General features: G+C 47.7%; 1 protein-coding gene across 1 annotated transcript; it reads left to right on the top strand.

Annotated features, from left to right (window-relative positions):
- Positions 1-7321: 7321 nt before the first annotated feature.
- On the top strand, positions 7322-16062 carry NRM (nurim). Its single transcript, XM_075316887.1, has 2 exons — positions 7322-7407; positions 14054-16062. The coding sequence occupies exon 2, from the start codon at positions 14163-14165 to the stop codon at positions 15024-15026; it is 864 nt and encodes a 287-aa protein (XP_075173002.1). The 5' UTR covers positions 7322-7407; positions 14054-14162; the 3' UTR covers positions 15027-16062.
- Positions 16063-21461: the final 5399 nt, after the last annotated feature.

Genomic DNA, 21461 nt, shown 5'->3' with positions numbered 1-21461 from the left:
GCAGTGCCACCTACGTACAGCAGTGCCCTCTACAGACAGCAGTGCCCTCTACACACAGCAGTGCCCTCTACACACAGCAGTGCCCTCTACACACAGCAGTGCCCTCTACAGACAGCAGTGTCCTCTACACACAGCAGTGCCCTCTACAGACAGCAGTGCCCTCTACACACAGCAGTGCCCTCTACACACAGCAGTGCCACCTACGTACAGCAGTGCCCTCTACACACAGCAGTGCCCTCTACACACAGCAGTGCCCTCTACACACAGCAGTGCCCTCTACACACAGCAGTGCCCTCTACAGACAGCAGTGCCCTCTACACACAGCAGTGCCCTCTACACACAGCAGTGCCATCTACGTACAGCAGTGCCCTCTACAGACAGCAGTGTCCTCTACAGACAGCAGTGCCACCTACGTACAGCAGTGTCCTCTACAGACAGCAGTGCCCTCTACAGACAGCAGTGTCCTCTACAGACAGCAGTGTCCTCTACAGACAGCAGTGCCCTCTACACACAGCAGTGCCCTCTACACACAGCAGTGCCCTCTACAGACAGCAGTGCCCTCTACACACAGCAGTGCCCTCTACAGACAGCAGTGCCCTCTACAGACAGCAGTGCCCTCTACACACAGCAGTGCCCTCTACACACAGCAGTGCCCTCTACAGACAGCAGTGCCCTCTACACACAGCAGTGTCCTCTACACACAGCAGTGCCCTCTACACACAGCAGTGCCCTCTACACACAGCAGTGCCCTCTACACACAGCAGTGCCATCTACGTACAGCAGTGCCCTCTACAGACAGCAGTGTCCTCTACAGACAGCAGTGTCCTCTACACACAGCAGTGCCCTCTACACACAGCAGTGCCCTCTACACACAGCAGTGCCATCTACGTACAGCAGTGCCCTCTACAGACAGCAGTGTCCTCTACAGACAGCAGTGCCCTCTACAGACAGCAGTGCCCTCTACAGACAGCAGTGTCCTCTACAGACAGCAGTGCCACCTACGTACAGCAGTGTCCTCTACAGACAGCAGTGCCCTCTACAGACAGCAGTGCCCTCTACAGACAGCAGTGTCCTCTACAGACAGCAGTGTCCTCTACAGACAGCAGTGCCCTCTACAGACAGCAGTGCCCTCTACAGACAGCAGTGCCCTCTACACACAGCAGTGCCCTCTACACACAGCAGTGCCCTCTACACACAGCAGTGCCATCTACGTACAGCAGTGCCCTCTACAGACAGCAGTGTCCTCTACAGACAGCAGTGCCCTCTACAGACAGCAGTGCCCTCTACAGACAGCAGTGCCCTCTACAGACAGCAGTGCCCACTACAGACAGCAGTGTCCTCTACAGACAGCAGTGTCCTCTACAGACAGCAGTGCCCTCTACAGACAGCAGTGCCCTCTACACACAGCAGTGCCCTCTACAGACAGCAGTGCCCTCTACAGACAGCAGTGCCCTCTACAGACAGCAGTGTCCTCTACAGACAGCAGTGTCCTCTACAGACAGCAGTGTCCTCTACAGACAGCAGTGCCCTCTACAGACAGCAGTGCCCTCTACACACAGCAGTGCCCTCTACAAAGCAGTGCCCTCTACACACAGCAGTGTCCTCTACAGACAGCAGTGCCCTCTACAGACAGCAGTACCTGCTACAGACAGCAGTGCCCTTTACAGACAGCAGTGCCCTCTACAGACAGCAGTGCCCTCTACAGACAGCAGTACCTGCTACAGACAGCAGTGCCATCTACAGACAGCAGTGCCATCTACAGACAGCAGTGCCATCTACAGACAGCAGTGTCCTCTACAGACAGCAGTGTCCTCTACAGACAGCAGTGCCCTCTACAGACAGCAGTGTCCTCTACAGACAGCAGTGCCCTCTACAGACAGCAGTGCCCTCAACAGACAGCAGTGCCCTCTACAGACAGCAGTGCCCTCTACAGACAGCAGTGTCCTCTACAGACAGCAGTGCCCTCTACAGACAGCAGTGCCCTCTACAGACAGCAGTGCCCTCTACAGACAGCAGTGCCCACTACAGACAGCAGTGTCCTCTACAGACAGCAGTGCCATCTACAGACAGCAGTGCCCTCTACAGACAGCAGTGCCCTCTACAGACAGCAGTGTCCTCTACAGACAGCAGTGCCCTCTACAGACAGCAGTGCCCTCTACAGACAGCAGTGCCCTCTACAGACAGCAGTGCCCACTACAGACAGCAGTGTCCTCTACAGACAGCAGTGCCACCTACGTACAGCAGTGTCCTCTACAGACAGCAGTGCCACCTACGTACAGCAGTGTCCTCTACACACAGCAGTGTCCTCTACACACAGCAGTGCCCTCTACACACAGCAGTGCCATCTACACACAGCAGTGCCATCTACAGACAGCAGTGTCCTCTACAGACAGCAGTGTCCTCTACAGACAGCAGTGCCCTCTACAGACAGCAGTGCCCTCTACAGACAGCAGTGCCCTCTACAGACAGCAGTGCCCACTACAGACAGCAGTGTCCTCTACAGACAGCAGTGTCCTCTACAGACAGCAGTGCCCTCTACAGACAGCAGTGCCTTCTACAGACAGCAGTGTCCTCTACAGACAGCAGTGCCCTCTACAGACAGCAGTGCCCTCTACACACAGCAGTGTCCTCTACAGACAGCAGTGTCCTCTACAGACAGCAGTGCCCTCTACAGACAGCAGTGCCCTCTACAGACAGCAGTACCTGCTACAGACAGCAGTGCCCTTTACAGACAGCAGTGCCCTCTACAGACAGCAGTGCCCTCTACAGACAGCAGTACCTGCTACAGACAGCAGTGCCGTCTACAGACAGCAGTGTCCTCTACAGACAGCAGTGTCCTCTACAGACAGCAGTGCCCTCTACAGACAGCAGTGTCCTCTACAGACAGCAGTGCCCTCTACAGACAGCAGTGCCCTCTACAGACAGCAGTGCCCTCTACAGACAGCAGTGTCCTCTACAGACAGCAGTGCCCTCTACAGACAGCAGTGCCCTCTACAGACAGCAGTGCCCTCTACAGACAGCAGTGCCCACTACAGACAGCAGTGTCCTCTACAGACAGCAGTGCCATCTACAGACAGCAGTGCCCTCTACAGACAGCAGTGTCCTCTACAGACAGCAGTGCCCTCTACAGACAGCAGTGCCCTCTACAGACAGCAGTATCCTCTACAGACAACAGTGTCCTCTACAGACAGCAGTGTCCTCTACAGACAGCAGTGCCCTCTACAGACAGCAGTACCTGCTACAGACAGCAGTGCCCTTTACAGACAGCAGTGCCCTCTACAGACAGCAGTGCCCTCTACAGACAGCAGTGTCCTCTACAGACAGCAGTGCCCTCTACAGACAGCAGTGCGCACTACAGACAGCAGTGTCCTCTACAGACAGCAGTGTCATCTACAGACAGCAGTGCCCTCTACAGACAGCAGTGTCATCTACAGACAGCAGTGCGCACTACAGACAGCAGTGTCCTCTACAGACAGCAGTGTCCTCTACAGACAGCAGTGCCCTCTACAGACAGCAGTGCCCTCTACACACAGCAGTGTCCTCTACAGACAGCAGTGCCATCTACAGACAGCAGTGCCCTCTACAGACAGCAGTGTCCTCTACAGACAGCAGTGCCCTCTACAGACAGCAGTGCGCACTACAGACAGCAGTGTCCTCTACAGACAGCAGTGTCATCTACAGACAGCAGTGCCCTCTACAGACAGCAGTGTCATCTACAGACAGCAGTGCGCACTACAGACAGCAGTGTCCTCTACAGACAGCAGTGTCCTCTACAGACAGCAGTGCCCTCTACAGACAGCAGTGCCCTCTACAGACAGCAGTGCCCACTACAGACAGCAGTGTCCTCTACAGACAGCAGTGCCATCTACAGACAGCAGTGCCCTCTACAGACAGCAGTGTCCTCTACAGACAGCAGTGCCCTCTACAGACAGCAGTGCCCTCTACAGACAGCAGTATCCTCTACAGACAACAGTGTCCTCTACAGACAGCAGTGTCCTCTACAGACAGCAGTGCCCTCTACAGACAGCAGTACCTGCTACAGACAGCAGTGCCCTTTACAGACAGCAGTGCCCTCTACAGACAGCAGTGCCCTCTACAGACAGCAGTACCTGCTACAGACAGCAGTGCCCTTTACAGACAGCAGTGCCCTCTACAGACAGCAGTACCTGCTACAGACAGCAGTGCCATCTACAGACAGCAGTGCCCTTTACAGACAGCAGTGCCCTCTACAGACAGCAGTGCCCTCTACAGACAGCAGTGTCCTCTACAGACAGCAGTGCCCTCTACAGACAGCAGTGTCCTCTACAGACAGCAGTGTCATCTACAGACAGCAGTGCGCACTACAGACAGCAGTGTCCTCTACAGACAGCAGTGTCATCTACAGACAGCAGTGCCCTCTACAGACAGCAGTGTCATCTACAGACAGCAGTGCCCTCTACAGACAGCAGTGTCCTCTACAGACAGCAGTGTCCTCTACAGACAGCAGTGCCCTCTACAGACAGCAGTGCCCTCTACAGACAGCAGTGTCCTCTACAGACAGCAGTGTCCTCTACAGACAGCAGTTGACTGGTTGTTCTGTGAGATTTGATTGGTTGTTCTGTGAGATGACAGCTGCACTTTGATACTGTCTGCTGAGCTGTGTATCTAATCCTATCCTGTGTGATACTGTCTGCTGAGCTGTGTATCTAATCCTATCCTGTGTGATACTGTCTGCTGAGCCATGTATCTAATCCTATCCTGTGTGATACTGTCTGCTGAGCCATGTATCTAATCCTATCCTGTGTGATACTGTCTGCTGAGCCATGTATCTAATCCTATCCTGTGTGATACTGTCTGCTGAGCCATGTATCTAATCCTATCCTGTGTGATACTGTCTGCTGAGCTGTGTATCTAATCCTCTCCTGTGTGATACCGTCTGCTGAGCCATGTATCTAATCCTATCCTGTGATACTGTCTGCTGAGCCATGTATCTAATCCTATCCTGTGTGATACTGTCTGCTAAGCTGTGTATCTAATCCTCTCCTGTGTGATACAGTTTGCTGAGCTGGGTATCTAATTCTATCCCGTGTGATACTGTCTGCTGAGCTGTGTATCTAATCCTATCCCGTGTGATACTGTCTGCTGAGCTGTGTCTCTAATCCTCTCCTGTGTGATACCGTCTGCTGAGCTGTGTATCTAATCCTCTCCTGTGTGATACTGTCTGCTGAGCTGTTTCTAATCCCATCCTGTGTGATACTGTCTGCTGAGCTGTGTATCTAATCCTTTCCTGTGTGATACTGTCTGCTGAGCTGTGTATCTAATCCTATCATGTGGTATACTGTCTGCTGAGCTGTGTATCTAATCCTATCCTGAGTGATACTGTCTGCTGAGCTGTGTATCTAATCCTATCCTGTGTGATACTGTCTGCTGAGCCGTATATCTAATCTTCTCCTGTGTGATACTGTCTGCTGAGCTGTGTATCTAATCCTATCATGTGGTATACTGTCTGCTGAGCTGTGTATCTAATCCTATCCTGTGTAATACTGTCTGCTGAGCCGTATATCTAATCTTCTCCTGTGTTATACTGTCTGCTGAGCTGTGTATCTAATCCTATCCTCTGTGATGCTGTCTGCTGAGCTGTGTATCTAATCCTATCATGTGTTATACTGTATGCTGAGCTGTGTATCTAATCCTATCCTGTGTGATACTGTATGCTGAGCTGTGTATCTAATCCTATCCTGAGTGATACTGTCTGCTGAGCTGTGTATCTAATCCTCTCCTGTGTGATACTGTCTGCTGAGCTGTGCATCTAATCCTCTCCTGTGTGATACTGTCTGCTGAGCTGTGCATCTAATCCTCTCCTGTGTGATACTGTCTGTGAAGCCGTGTATCTAATCCTCTCCTGTGTGACTGTCTGTGAAGCCGTGTATCTAATCCTCTCCTGTGTTATACCGCCTGCTGAGCCATGTATCTAATCCTATCCTGAGTGATACTGTCTGCTGAGCTGTGTATCTAATCCTCTCCTGTGTGATACTGTCTGCTGAGCCATGTATCTAATCCTATCCTGAGTGATACTGTCAGCTGAGCCATGTATCTAATCCTATCCTGAGTGATACTGTCTGTGAAGCCGTGTACCTAATCCTCTCCTGTGTGATACTGTCTGCTGAGCTGTGTATCTAATCCTCTCCTATGTGATACTGTCTGCTGAGCTGTGTATCTAATCCTCTCCTGTGTGATGTCTGCTGAGCTGTGTATCTAATCCTCTCCTGTGTGATACTGTCTGCTGAGCTGTGTATCTAATCCTGTCCTGTGTGATACTGTCTGCTGAGCTGTGTATCTAATCCTCCCCTGTGTGATACTGTCTGCTGAGCCGTGTATCTAATCCTCTCCTGTGTGATACTGTCTGCTGAGCTGTGTATCTAATCCTCTCCTATGTGATACTGTCTGCTGAGCTGTGTATCTAATCCTCTCCTGTGTGATACTGTCTGCTGAGCCGTGTATCTAATCCTCTCCTGTGTGATACTGTCTGCTGAGCTGTGTATCTAATCCTCTCCTATGTGATACTGTCTGCTGAGCTGTGTATCTAATCCTCTCCTGTGTGATACTGTCTGCTGAGCTGTGTATCTAATCCTCTCCTGTGTGATACTGTCTGCTGAGCTGTGTATCTAATCCTCTCCTGTGTGATACTGTCTGCTGAGCTGTGTATCTAATCCTGTCCTGTGTGATACTGTCTGCTGAGCTGTGTATCTAATCCTCCCCTGTGTGATACTGTCTGCTGAGCCGTGTATCTAATCCTCTCCTGTGTGATACTGTCTGCTGAGCTGTGTATCTAATCCTCTCCTATGTGATACTGTCTGCTGAGCTGTGTATCTAATCCTCTCCTGTGTGATACTGTCTGCTGAGCCGTGTATCTAATCCTCTCCTGTGTGATACTGTCTGCTGAGCTGTGTATCTAATCCTCTCCTATGTGATACTGTCTGCTGAGCTGTGTATCTAATCCTCTCCTGTGTGATACTGTCTGCTGAGCTGTGTACCTAATCTAATGTGTGTCACACGGACGTGCGTGTGGCGTCCGATTTTCTCTCGCGCCCATAGACTTGCATTGGAGAGTCTCACTGACATAGGCGGCCATACTCGGAAGTGCTGCCATTTTTCCCTCAGCCATGCGATTTCTGTCACATTGCGCTCGTCCGTCTTCTTCACCAGAGGAGAGGGACCTACAACGCACGGATCTACATGTATTGCCATGGTTTCCGCAGTGTGAGCTCCCCCTACAGGCCGCTCAGGTACTTTTGTCCCTCTGCAGCTTCCGTACCTACTGTGACTCCTAAGCAGAGGTGCATTGTGGGTGGTGGAAGGAAGCCTCATTTTGCAGATTATTTTGGGCGGGAGACGCCGTCTCCTTCATCTTCTCCATTAGCAGCGCTGGTAAGAAACAGCCGAGTGTGACAGGCACCATGCCACATTGTATAAGGAGGCAGCGCAGCCGGAGGATGGGGGTGTAGTGCTCTATGCGACAAGTATCACTCAGCAGACAGTATCACACAGGAGAGGATTAGATACACGGCTCAGCAGGCAGTATCACACAGGAGAGGATTAGATACACAGCTCAGCAGACAGTATCACACAGGATAGGATTAGATACACAGCTCAGCACAGTATCACACAGGAGAGGATTAGATACACAGCTCAGCAGACACTATCACACAGGAGAGGATTAGATACACAGCTCAGCAGACAGTATCACACAGGAGAGGATTAGATACACAGCTCAGCAGACAGTATCACACAGGAGAGGATTAGATACACAGCTCAGCAGACAGTATCACACAGGAGAGGATTAGATACACAGCTCAGCAGACAGTATCACACAGGATAGGATTAGATACACGGCTCAGCAGACAGTATCACACAGGAGAGGATTAGATACACAGCTCAGTAGACAGTATCACACAGGATAGGATTAAATACACGGCTCAGCAGACAGTATCACACAGGAGAGGATTAGATACACAGCTCAGCAGACACTATCACACAGGAGAGGATTAGATACACAGCTCAGCAGACAGTATCACACAGGAGAGGATTAGATACACAGCTCAGCAGACAGTATCACACAGAGGATTAGATACACAGCTCAGCAGACAGTATCACACAGGAGAGGAATAGATAGACGGCTCAGCAGACAGTATCACACAGAGGATTAGATACACAGCTCAGCAGACAGTATCACACAGGAGAGGAATAGATAGACGGCTCAGCAGACAGTATCACACAGGAGAGGATTAGATACACAGCTCAGCAGACAGTATCACACAGGAGAGGATTAGATACACAGCTCAGCAGACAGTATCACACAGGAGAGGAATAGATACACAGCTCAGTAGACAGTATCACACAGGATAGGATTAAATACACGGCTCAGCAGACAGTATCACACAGGAGAGGATTAGATACACAGCTCAGCAGACACTATCACACAGGAGAGGATTAGATACACAGCTCAGCAGACACTATCACACAGGAGAGGATTAGATACACAGCTCAGCAGACACTATCACACAGGAGAGGATTAGATACACAGCTCAGCAGACAGTATCACACAGGAGAGGATTAGATACACAGCTCAGCAGACAGTATCACACAGAGGATTAGATACACAGCTCAGCAGACAGTATCACACAGGAGAGGAATAGATAGACGGCTCAGCAGACAGTATCACACAGGAGAGGATTAGATACACAGCTCAGCAGACAGTATCACACAGGAGAGGATTAGATACACAGCTCAGCAGACAGTATCACACAGGAGAGGAATAGATACACGGCTTAGCAGACAGTATCACCCAGAAGAGGATTAGATAAACGGCTCAGCAGACAGTATCACACAGAGGATTAGATACACAGCTCAGCAGACAGTATCACACAGGAGAGGAATAGATAGACGGCTCAGCAGACAGTATCACACAGGAGAGGATTAGATACACAGCTCAGCAGGCAGTATCACACAGAGGATTAGATACACAGCTCAGCAGACAGTATCACACAGGAGAGAAATAGATACACAGCTCAGCAGACAGTATCACACAGGACAGAAATAGATACACGGCTCAGCAGACAGTATCACTCAGAAGAGGATTAGATACACGGCTCAGCAGGCAGTATCACACAGGAGAGGATTAGATACACAGCTCAGCAGACAGTATCACACAGGATTAGATACACAGCTCAGCAGACAGTATCACACAGGAGAGGAATAGATACACGGCTCAGCAGACAGTATCACCCAGAAGAGGATAAGATACACAGCTCAGCAGACAGTATCACACAGGAGAGGATTAGATACACAGCTCAGCAGACACTATCACACAGGAGAGGATTAGATACACAGCTCAGCAGACAGTATCACACAGGAGAGGATTAGATACACAGCTCAGTAGACAGTATCACACAGGATAGGATTAAATACACGGCTCAGCAGACAGTATCACACAGGAGAGGATTAGATACACAGCTCAGCAGACAGTATCACACAGGAGAGGAATAGATACACGGCTTAGCAGACAGTATCACCCAGAAGAGGATTAGATAAACGGCTCAGCAGACAGTATCACACAGAGGATTAGATACACAGCTCAGCAGACAGTATCACACAGGAGAGGAATAGATAGACGGCTCAGCAGACAGTATCACACAGGAGAGGATTAGATACACAGCTCAGCAGACAGTATCACACAGGAGAGGAATAGATACACGGCTTAGCAGACAGTATCACCCAGAAGAGGATTAGATAAACGGCTCAGCAGACAGTATCACACAGAGGATTAGATACACAGCTCAGCAGACAGTATCACACAGGAGAGGAATAGATAGACGGCTCAGCAGACAGTATCACACAGGAGAGGATTAGATACACAGCTCAGCAGGCAGTATCACACAGAGGATTAGATACACAGCTCAGCAGACAGTATCACACAGGAGAGAAATAGATACACAGCTCAGCAGACAGTATCACACAGGACAGAAATAGATACACGGCTCAGCAGACAGTATCACTCAGAAGAGGATTAGATACACGGCTCAGCAGGCAGTATCACACAGGAGAGGATTAGATACACAGCTCAGCAGACAGTATCACACAGGATTAGATACACAGCTCAGCAGACAGTATCACACAGGAGAGGAATAGATACACGGCTCAGCAGACAGTATCACCCAGAAGAGGATAAGATACACAGCTCAGCAGACAGTATCACACAGGAGAGGATTAGATACACAGCTCAGCAGACACTATCACACAGGAGAGGATTAGATACACAGCTCAGCAGACAGTATCACACAGGAGAGGATTAGATACACAGCTCAGTAGACAGTATCACACAGGATAGGATTAAATACACGGCTCAGCAGACAGTATCACACAGGAGAGGATTAGATACACAGCTCAGCAGACAGTATCACACAGGAGAGGAATAGATACACGGCTTAGCAGACAGTATCACCCAGAAGAGGATTAGATAAACGGCTCAGCAGACAGTATCACACAGAGGATTAGATACACAGCTCAGCAGACAGTATCACACAGGAGAGGAATAGATAGACGGCTCAGCAGACAGTATCACACAGGAGAGGATTAGATACACAGCTCAGCAGGCAGTATCACACAGAGGATTAGATACACAGCTCAGCAGACAGTATCACACAGGAGAGAAATAGATACACAGCTCAGCAGACAGTATCACACAGGACAGAAATAGATACACGGCTCAGCAGACAGTATCACTCAGAAGAGGATTAGATACACGGCTCAGCAGGCAGTATCACACAGGAGAGGATTAGATACACAGCTCAGCAGACAGTATCACACAGGAGAGGAATAGATACACGGCTCAGCAGACAGTATCACCCAGAAGAGGATAAGATACACAGCTCAGCAGACAGTATCACACAGGAGAGGATTAGATACACAGCTCAGCAGACACTATCACACAGGAGAGGATTAGATACACAGCTCAGCAGACAGTATCACACAGGAGAGGATTAGATACACAGCTCAGTAGACAGTATCACACAGGATAGGATTAAATACACGGCTCAGCAGACAGTATCACACAGGAGAGGATTAGATACACAGCTCAGCAGACACTATCACACAGGAGAGGATTAGATACACAGCTCAGCAGACAGTATCACACAGGAGAGGATTAGATACACAGCTCAGCAGACAGTATCACACAGAGGATTAGATACACAGCTCAGCAGACAGTATCACACAGGAGAGGAATAGATAGACGGCTCAGCAGACAGTATCACACAGGAGAGGATTAGATACACAGCTCAGCAGGCAGTATCACACAGAGGATTAGATACACAGCTCAGCAGACAGTATCACACAGGAGAGGAATAGATACACGGCTTAGCAGACAGTATCACCCAGAAGAGGATAAGATACACAGCTCAGCAGACAGTATCACACAGGAGAGGATTAGATACACGGCTTAGCAGACAGTATCACACAGAAGAGGATTAGATAAACTGCTCAGCAGACAGTATCACACAGAGGATTAGATACACAGCTCAGCAGACAGTATCACACAGGAGAGGAATAGATAGACGGCTCAGCAGACAGTATCACACAGGAGAGGATTAGATACACAGCTCAGCAGGCAGTATCACACAGGATTAGATACACAGCTCAGCAGACAGTATCACACAGGAGAGAAATAGATACACAGCTCAGCAGACAGTATCACACAGGACAGAAATAGATACACGGCTCAGCAGACAGTATCACTCAGAAGAGGATTAGATACACGGCTCAGCAGGCAGTATCACACAGGAGAGGATTAGATACACAGCTCAGCAGACAGTATCACACAGGAGAGGAATAGATACACGGCTCAGCAGACAGTATCACCCAGAAGAGGATAAGATACACAGCTCAGCAGACAGAATCACACAGGAGAGGATTAGATACACAGCTCAGCAGACAGTATCACACAGGAGAGGATTAGATACACGGCTTAGCAGACAGTATCACACAGAAGAGGATTAGATACACGGCTCAGCAGACAGTATCACACAGAGGATTAGATACACAGCTCAGCAGACAGTATCACACAGGAGAGGAATAGATACACGGCTCAGCAGGCAGTATCACACAGAAGAGGATTAGATACACGGCTCAGCAGGCAGTATCACACAGAGGATTAGATACACGGCTCAGCAGGCAGTATCACACAGAAGAGGATTAGATACACGGCTCAGCAGGCAGTATCACACAGAGGATTAGATACACAGCTCAGCAGACAGTATCACACAGGAGAGGAATAGATACACGGCTCAGCAGACAGTATCACACAGGAGAGGATTAGATACACGGCTCAGCAGGCAGTATCACACAGGAGAGGATTAGATACACGGCTTAGCAGACAGTATCACACAGAAGAGGATTAGATACACGGCTCAGCAGACAGTATCACACAGGAGAGGATTAGATACACGGCTCAGCAGACAGTATCACACAGGAGAGGATTAGATACACGGCTCAGCAGACAGTATCACACAGAAGAGGATTAGATACACGGCTCAGCAGACAGTATCACACAGGAGAGGATTAGATACACGGCTCAGCAGACAGTATCACACAGGAGAGGATTAGATACACGGCTCAGCAGACAGTATCACACAGAAGAGGATTAGATACACAGCTCAGCAGATGGTATCACACAGAAGGGGATTAGATACAAGGCTCAGCAGACAGTATCACACAGCATAGGATTAGATGCACAGCTCAGCAGACGGTATCACACAGAAGGGGATTAGATACACGGCTCAGCAGACAGTATCACACAGGAGAGGATTAGATACACAGCTCAGCAGACAGTATCACACAGGAGAGGATTAGATACACAGCTCAGCAGACAGTATCACACAGGAGAGGATTAGATACACAGCTCAGCAGACAGTATCACACGGAAGAGGATTAGATACACAGCTCAGCAGACGGTATCACACAGAAGGGGATTAGATACACGGCTCAGCAGACAGTATCACACAGGAGAGGATTAGATACACAGCTCAGCAGACGGTATCACACAGAAGGGGATTAGATACACGGCTCAGCAGACAGTATCACACAGGAGAGGATTAGATACTCGGCTCAGCAGACAGTATCACACAGGAGAGGATTAGATACACAGCTCAGCAGACAGTATCACACAGGAGAGGATTAGATACACAGCTCAGCAGACAGTATCACACAGGAGAGGATTAGATACACAGCTCAGCAGACGGTATCACACAGAAGGGGATTAGATACACAGCTCAGCAGACAGTATCACACAGGAGAGGATTAGATACACAGCTCAGCAGACAGTATCACACAGGAGAGGATTAGATACACGGCCCCCCGAACCTATAAATGCAGTCTGTGCATCTCTGTGGGAGTAAAATATAAAATAGTGACAGTGAGGCTATGATCACATTTCCATTGTTTTGCTTCCGTCGTGTTTGAGATATGAACTGACGCAACGGATGTGTTATTTTATAGGATTCCGTTCACAGGAATCCTGTGGAAAAACTGATCCGTCGCGTCCGTTACATCCGCTGTGCGTCCGTTTTTTGACGGATCTTTCGTGATCCGTTTGTGTTTGGGACAGCCCAGTGGGTGTGCCAGACATGCTGGGCATGCTCAGTAGAGCACGACGGAATCCAGCACCATAGACAGCCATTACAGCTTGTGACGGATGGCGACGGACACCTGCGGGACACCTGATGAGCGGCGTTCATTATTGACCGCAGCATCTAGGAGGTTAAACGGCTGTGATCGGAGATGCATGTGATCGCTGACCTTGTAAGTTTTCATTTTGTCGGCTCTTCGCTGCGGTTTTTCCGCCGGTCAGTGATCGGGACGGGTGGTCTTTGGATGGTCACAAGGCTATGGACAGTCTGCTGCCTAGGAATTGGGCAATGGGAGGTGTACGGAACGGCAGCCTTTGCTGGGGGTCTGCTGCCATAACTCGAGGTAAAGGAAATTTTTGTGTTAATTGCATTCCTTTCTTATTCTCTCCTAGTTGGCCCACCCCGAAAAAACCCCAAGTTGAGGGGGTCTCTGCCTCCGCAGGGCAGTGAGGAGTGAACCCTGATGACATCCAGCCAAGCACTTCGGAGTCTACCTGAAATATGAAAATGTCGTCACTGGCCCAAGTCTCCCAGCCGGATTCCCCGGTGCCATCGAAGCCGACCTGTGTAGCCCTGGGCACAGCCTCCGTCCTCTGCTTTGTGGCCGGGTTTGGTACCGGGGCTGAGTTTGTCCGTTTTCTATCGTTCGGGGCCATTTTTAAGAACCTCAGCGGTGGGCTGGAGGACGAGCACCGCATGTTGTGGCGGGATGCCGTCGGTGACGCCGCGTTCCTGCGATCCCTTGGGATAAACGTCGCCTTGCTGGTTTTATTCGTCATCCAGCACAGCCTCATGGCCTGGCCTCTGGTAAAGGAGGCCGTTTTGAAAGTTTTCGGTGTTCTGCAAAGATCCATGTACATCCTGTGCACCGCGGCGTCCCTCCAGATCATGATGCGCTACTGGCAGCACTCCCCCCGCGGACCCTACCTCTGGAACGTCACCACCGCCCCCTGGAGCGCCTGGCTGCCCCTGCTCTGTGCCCTCCTCCATACCATATCATGGCTCCTCATATTCAGCGTCCTGCTGATCTTCGACTATGCGGAACTGATGGGGGTGAAGCAGGTGTATTACCACTGCCTGGGCATGGGCGACCCCCTGTCTCACAAGTCACCCCGCGTTGCCCGTCTCTATGCCCACCTCCGGCACCCCATCTACCTGGAGTTACTGGTCATCCTCTGGGCCGTGCCCTCCCTGCCTCCGGATCGCCTGCTCCTCTCCTCCGCCCTCACCCTTTACTTGACCCTGGTTCACCGCCTGGATGTGCAGGATTACAGCTACCTCCGCTCCCAGCTAGAAAAGAAGTTCACGCTCTTCTCTCGAGAAGAAGCCAGCGCGCAGCAAAGCGCCTCATGGAAAAATGACTGAATGTGAGCGGTTGTACCAGTGCGGCATGCTAGAGGACGGTCACTTAAGGCTGGCAATTACGAGATCGCCTTTACCTATCCAGCTACAAGTCCTATCCAGAGCAGCATTCACAATTCTGCCAGCTTCCTTGTTCCGAACTCTCGTGTCCGTCCTAGCGGCTCCTACTGGTTCAGTGTTAGCATAGAGAAATATAGATTAATGATTTTAAGGGAATCTTCACTTATGAGCTTTCCAGAAGCCAGACCAAAATAAGGCGCCACTCACATCAGCGGTATTTTGCAGGAAAGCCAAATGCATTTCAGTTCCATTCATTACAATGGAATTGCAGCAAGATGCGGTCACATGCGGTTGTGTGCATTGCCCGTGACCGCATCTTGCCGCGATTCCATAGGAAATGAATGGAGCTGAAAGGCATTTGTGCCAGATCCGGCTTTCCGGCAAAATACCGCTGATCAACTTGATGCAAAAGTACAGAAATGGAGACCGACGTACGTGGAAGAAGAGCGGACACTTATGGTCGATGGTGGAGCAGGGTCGGCGCCATCCATCGACTTCTATGGACTTCTAGCTCCCAGCAGAGGCAGACATTATATTTTTCTAACTTTTCATTTTAGCAATTTTGCGGCTTTATGCAGCAGCCGGACACTGGGGAGGGCAAAATTGGTATTTTTTAGCAAGTTTTATGGATTTTTTTTTTAATCCAAACCTTGCTGCACCCATGCTTTTTATTATGTAGTTTTTTGGGGGGTTTTTTGCAAATTTTATTTGTCTGCAACACTGCAGTTGCAGGAGAGCGTGCAAAATGTGGTATTAGATATATGACCTGGTGGAAAGGTGACAGCTTGCATTTATGGTACAGCACCATCAATTGCTTTATGCAGCAGCCTGACACTAGGGAGAGCAAAATTGGTATTTTTTTTTAGCAAGTTTTATGGATATTTTTTTTTTTTTTTTTTAATCCAAACCTTGCTGCACCCATGCTTTTTTATGTAGGTGCATCTGCATTGTTATTTTATTAAATTTTTTTAAAAGCTTTGATCATTTTTATTTTTTTTATTTGCAAATTTTATTTGTCTGAATCACTGCGGTTGCAGGAGAGCGTGCAAAATGTGGTATTAGATATGACATGGCGGATTGGTGACAGTTTGCATTTATGGTACAGCAACATCCATTGCCTCTTCACTGATCCTTCTCATCTGCTGTAGAGAATGTGACCGCTGCAGCCGATCACTGGTGTCATGAGAGATGGCAGCATTATCAGTGCATAGCCGCTGAGGCAAGTGATTGGCTGCAGCGGTGACAGCTGTATTCAGATGGATATGTGAATGCAATTTAGGTCACTCTACCACTAAGAACCACATTAAAATATTGATGTAACCAGATGCTTCCGTAATTTTAGTCTGTCCATGATGGATGTACAGTGCCTGCCAGATGCCGCTGTATATACGAGGAACCTAATCTGTGCCCCGTACACACAGTGCGGCTAATCACGTACCGCAGCGGAGGAAGAATAAATAACTTTAAAAATAGTTAAAAAAAAATTAATAAAAATAAAAAACAAATGTTGAAACCCTCCCCTCACCCCTCCACAATTGTAACCAATACAAAAATTAATATTCAGACTCCCCAAATGTGTTCAGGTCCAGTCGGAGATGGACAGAATCGTAGGTGCCTTCTGTTAACCCCTTAATGACTACCAATATGCCTTTTCGTGGTGGCCATTAAAGGGAAAAAATAGCAACATAAAGAGGAATAAAAATCCTCCAAAAATTGAGCAATTACTTACAGCAAAGAAGGGCAGCAGATGTAAACTGCCCAGGCCAAAAACAAATACTCTAGTTTTCTGCTTGGGCGGTTTACATCTGCTGCCCTTCTTTGCTGGGCCATAATCTTTAGAGATGCCTTTTTAATTGTGCTGAGGATTAAGTGTATAGCGCCGCCCAGTGGGCAAAAATGCTGCAGGTAACAGCTGACTATGTATGACAGCTGACAACGTGGAGCATCAGCAACAACCGGTATTGGATCCGATTTGAATCTGATTAACCTCCTATTAAATGCTGCTTTCACTAATGACAGAGGCGTCTAAGTGGTTAAAAGTCCTCCTTTAACATCATTGCCCTTCCACCATTGTAATTGTGGGTGGCCATGGTACCCCAAGGTCATTAGATGATATATAGGTATGGTGGCTGTTAGACCCTGCTTATAGATGTGTCTAACAGGCTGTGTCCGTGTAGAACTGACTGGTCTCTGGCACTGCAGTACACAAATGCTTGAGACCAGCGACCGAAGTAAAAGATATTCTTGTCCCACACTTTAAGTGAAAAGTAAAAAAAAGAAAAGTGAAATAAAACATGTAAATAGAAAAAACATAAGCGCACACATCACAAAAACCTGTTTTGCCACTAAATACGCAGCTTTATTGTTGACACAAACAAAAAAAAAAAAGTTCACGTAATTGGTATTTGCCGCATCCAGAATGAACCCAACTATAAAACTGTTGTTTATTTCGTACGGTGAAAACCACAAACAAAATTAAGAGGAAACGCCCCAAAAAAGTAGGGTTTTTTTTTTTATCATATTCACACACAAAATTGAATAAAAAGTGAAATTTAAAAACAAAAATGGGACACATGAAAACGCCAAATGGCCGGCAAAAAAATGAGCCCTAATATATGGCACAATCGGTAAAAAATAACTGACAGCTCTCAGAATGTAGCAATGCAAGAACAAACTAAAGTAGCAAAGCATAAAAAGCTAAAGTCTTGTATCGCTGTCACCATAGTGACCCGAACAATAAAACGTCATCGCTTTTACTGCGTGGTGAACCACACACAAAAATTATATTATATATATACCGTATTTTTCAGACTATAAGACGCACCCTGGTTTTAGAGGAGGAAAATAGGAAAATAAAATTTTAACCAAAAAATGTGGTCATGACACACTGTTAGGCTATGTCCGCACGTTGCGTCGGAGAACCTGCAGTTTATTCTGCACGTTTTCCTTCCCTTGGTTTTTGACCAAATGGCTTTTGACCATTTTTTAGCGCAAAAAACGCATGCGTTTTTACCGCGTTTTTAGTGCGTTTTTAGCGCTTTTTACCTGCGTTTGCACCTGCGTTTCTGCAGATGCGTTTTTGAGATCAAGACACTGAGAAATAAAGTTGAACTAGTCAAAAAGAATGAAAAAAGAGAAAAAAAAGTATAAAATTAACTTGTAATAAAATTATATGGGAAATTAACAATTTTAATGTAATAATAGTGGTTATGCACATTTTAACAGAAAAATAGCTAAAGTTTATTATTTATTTACATTTAAATTTTCGGTTATTGTGTGTGTGTAAAGGAACATTAGAACCCATTAATTTTTGGCCAGAAAAGCATGCGTTTTTGGAGCCAAAAACGCAGTTTAAAAGCAGATAAAAAGCATGAAAAACGCAGGAATTGTGATTTTGGTTGCTTTTTGCCATTTCTCATTGACTCCAATGTTAAGGAAACGCTGCAGAAATGGCAAAAACAACTGACATGCTGCTTCTTTTTCAGCATGGTTTTTGACCACAAATATGCAAATTAAACGCTGCAGAAAAAAAAGCAATGTGCAGATAGGATTTCTGCTTTTCCCATAGACTTTGCTGGAAATCAAAAACGCATGCGTTTTTGCCCAAAAACGCTGCTGCCAAAAACGCTGCAGAAACGCGGTAAAAAACGCAACGTGCGAACATAGCCTTATGGGGCGAGGAAATGCTGCTGACACGGTTATGGGGGTAATGTCCCCAAATTTTCTACTAAGGTACTCCATTCTGGTAAGGATCCTCCTGCTCATATACCCCCATCCATCCTGCTATATACCCCCCATCCTGCTCATAATATACCCCCATCCATCCTGCTATATACCCCCCATCCTGCTCATAATATACCCCCATCCATCCTGCTCATAATATACCCCCATCCATCCTGCTCATAATATACCCCCATCCATCCTGCTCATATACCCCCATCCTGCTCATAATATACCCCCATTCTGGTATATGGCCTGCATCCTGTGGCACAGTAAAAAAAAAAAATAAACGCTTATACTCACCTTACCTCATTCCCTGCAGCACGGATCATCTTCCTCTCTGTCTCAGCTGCAGCGCCGCTGAGTGCAGCCGTCACCATGTGTGGAGCCGTCCCCCTGCAGCATCGCGATGTCTTCCTGTCTGTGCTGGTCAGCTGATCTGTATGCAGATGCTAGTGGTGCGCACAGCGATGACGTCATCGCTGTGCTCGCCGCTCACTATACAGATCACCTGATCGGCACAGACAGGAAGACATCGCGATGCTGCAGGGGGACGGCGCCACACACGGTGACAGGTGAGTACACTGATTCACTGCACCCCGCGCTGATAATGATGCACGGGGGGCAGTGAATACAGCCAAGCATGATCAATCCAGGCTGTAGTTGCCAGGGGTGATCATGCGGGCCGGCTGTTAATTATGCGCGCACCCCCCCCCCCCGCCCATCATCCCGCCCACCTATCAGCGCTGAGATGATGTGCGGGAGGATGGGTGTGCATATGAAATGAGCGGGGTCACGGCAGCCTGCTCGTGCCCCCGATGACCCGCACCACCCTCATTACCCACAGCCACATTCAGACCATAAGACACACCCCTTCCTTTCCCCCAACATTTGGGGGGAAAAAGTACGTGTTATGGTCCGAAAAATACGGTATATGTATATCTAATATATAAAGCGGACTGTATGTGTGTCCGCTAAAGGAATCCGCACCGTCGCATTTACAATTATGAAATTTTGCACAGATGCCTCGTGGCTCAGGGAATGGCATAGACTATGTTTGGAAGGGTAAATTTAACCCCGCGCTTTAGTTACTCAATAAAAATCCTGCCTCCATTAAAGTCAATGGAACTTCGAGCTATAGGAGCTGTAATTGATTTGCTATAGGAAGAAAATAAATTGTTAGTATAAGAAGCTTATGTGTGAGGTAATAAGATGTCAGTGGGGAGACGGATAGAGACAGACAGACAGACAGGGAAAGAGACAGACACAGAGATCAAGAGAGACAGACAGACTGATACAGGGACACAGAGACTGGGAGAGAGACAGAGCGACAGTTACTATCCTGGGTAGTAGAGCTAGCATGTAATAAATTGATGGTTTTGTTTATTTTTTGTCTGAAAGATCTAAGTGATCAAAAGTACAATTTACCGCCAAAAAAAAATCTTCAACTCATGAAGCAAGAAAAAAATCCATATTGCTCTGTTCACCAAAAAGGTTCTATAATACAATGAGATATATATATTAATCTATATATATATCTTTTTTTATAAAAGTATTTTGAGCATGTGATAGTAGCAAAACATAAAAAACCTATATAAATCTGGTATTACTGGACTCACACTGACCTGAGGAATAAAGCCGTGCAAAAATTAAAATAACTTCTAGTACTGCTATCGGTTTGTTAATTTTACCTCCCAAAATCGGAGTAAGGCTCATTTTATCCTGTGCTCTCTGCTGAGCGCTTACATCAGGGTTTCCATTTAAATCCCTCAAAAATGTGATTCAGACAAATATCTCCACGGAAGCACAGACGATAATGAGACGGATGGAGACACTTTGGACTTAGTTTGGTCTTTGTTTTGTTCCCGTTAAGCGATGTCCCATTACTTTAGGCGTCTGGTCGATCATAGTTCCATGCACGCCTAAAAAGATGGACACCAGCGAAACACACGCCACGTGAGAAAACCAGAATCGCTGGAATATGTTGAAGCGTTGCAGACTTATTACCACGTAAAGTGACACTGATCAGATTTCCAAACTTGGGCTCGGCCACTAAGGTCAAAATTGTCTCTGTAATTAAGGTGTTAAAATAAGAAACACCCCATTATGCTCATGAAATCAGTAGAAACGGACAAAAAGGAATTTCAATTTAAATTTTCTCAATATCAACTAATCAGACTTTTTGAAGTTTTGTCCCCCCCCCACCCCTCCCCAAAAAAAAGCAAACTATTGAAAATATGTACAAAACTGATGGTTCCCCTTTGAAAAGATTGAAAACAATTTGACCGTTGCGACATGTGAAACAAAGGCATGTCCTGTAAATACCAGACTTGTAATCAGTCAGTTGCATATTTACAGGCTGAAAAGTAGTCCTTGTGCTGTTTGGGATCATGGTGTGTACCACTTTAAACAAGGAAAGAGTTGTCTCAGGAGACTAGAAAGGAAATTGTAGACAAACATGTTAAAGGTAAAGGCTCCACACAGCCCCATGTTCTGGTTTCTACAGCTTCAGAAGTGTCAGGTGTATGGGGATGGTCTTGGGTGTTTTGAGTCTCTGCAGGAGACAATGAAATCTTAAGATTATCAAGACATTCTGGAGAGAAATGTGCTGCAGGCTCGGTCTGAGCAGCAGGTGGAAAGTGAAAGTCCCCTTTAATT

The sequence above is a fragment of the Anomaloglossus baeobatrachus genome, chromosome 6 (assembly GCF_048569485.1).
Source record: "Anomaloglossus baeobatrachus isolate aAnoBae1 chromosome 6, aAnoBae1.hap1, whole genome shotgun sequence".
NCBI classification, from domain to species: domain Eukaryota; kingdom Metazoa; phylum Chordata; class Amphibia; order Anura; family Aromobatidae; genus Anomaloglossus; species Anomaloglossus baeobatrachus.
The sequence above is the reverse complement of the archived record's forward strand: the minus strand, read 5'-3'. Positions and strand labels throughout refer to the sequence as shown.

Bases quoted from the DNA above. Each gene is read 5' to 3' on its own strand.
- NRM (XM_075316887.1), top strand. From the start codon at position 14,163: ATGAAAATGTCGTCACTGGCCCAAGTCTCCCAGCCGGATTCCCCGGTG.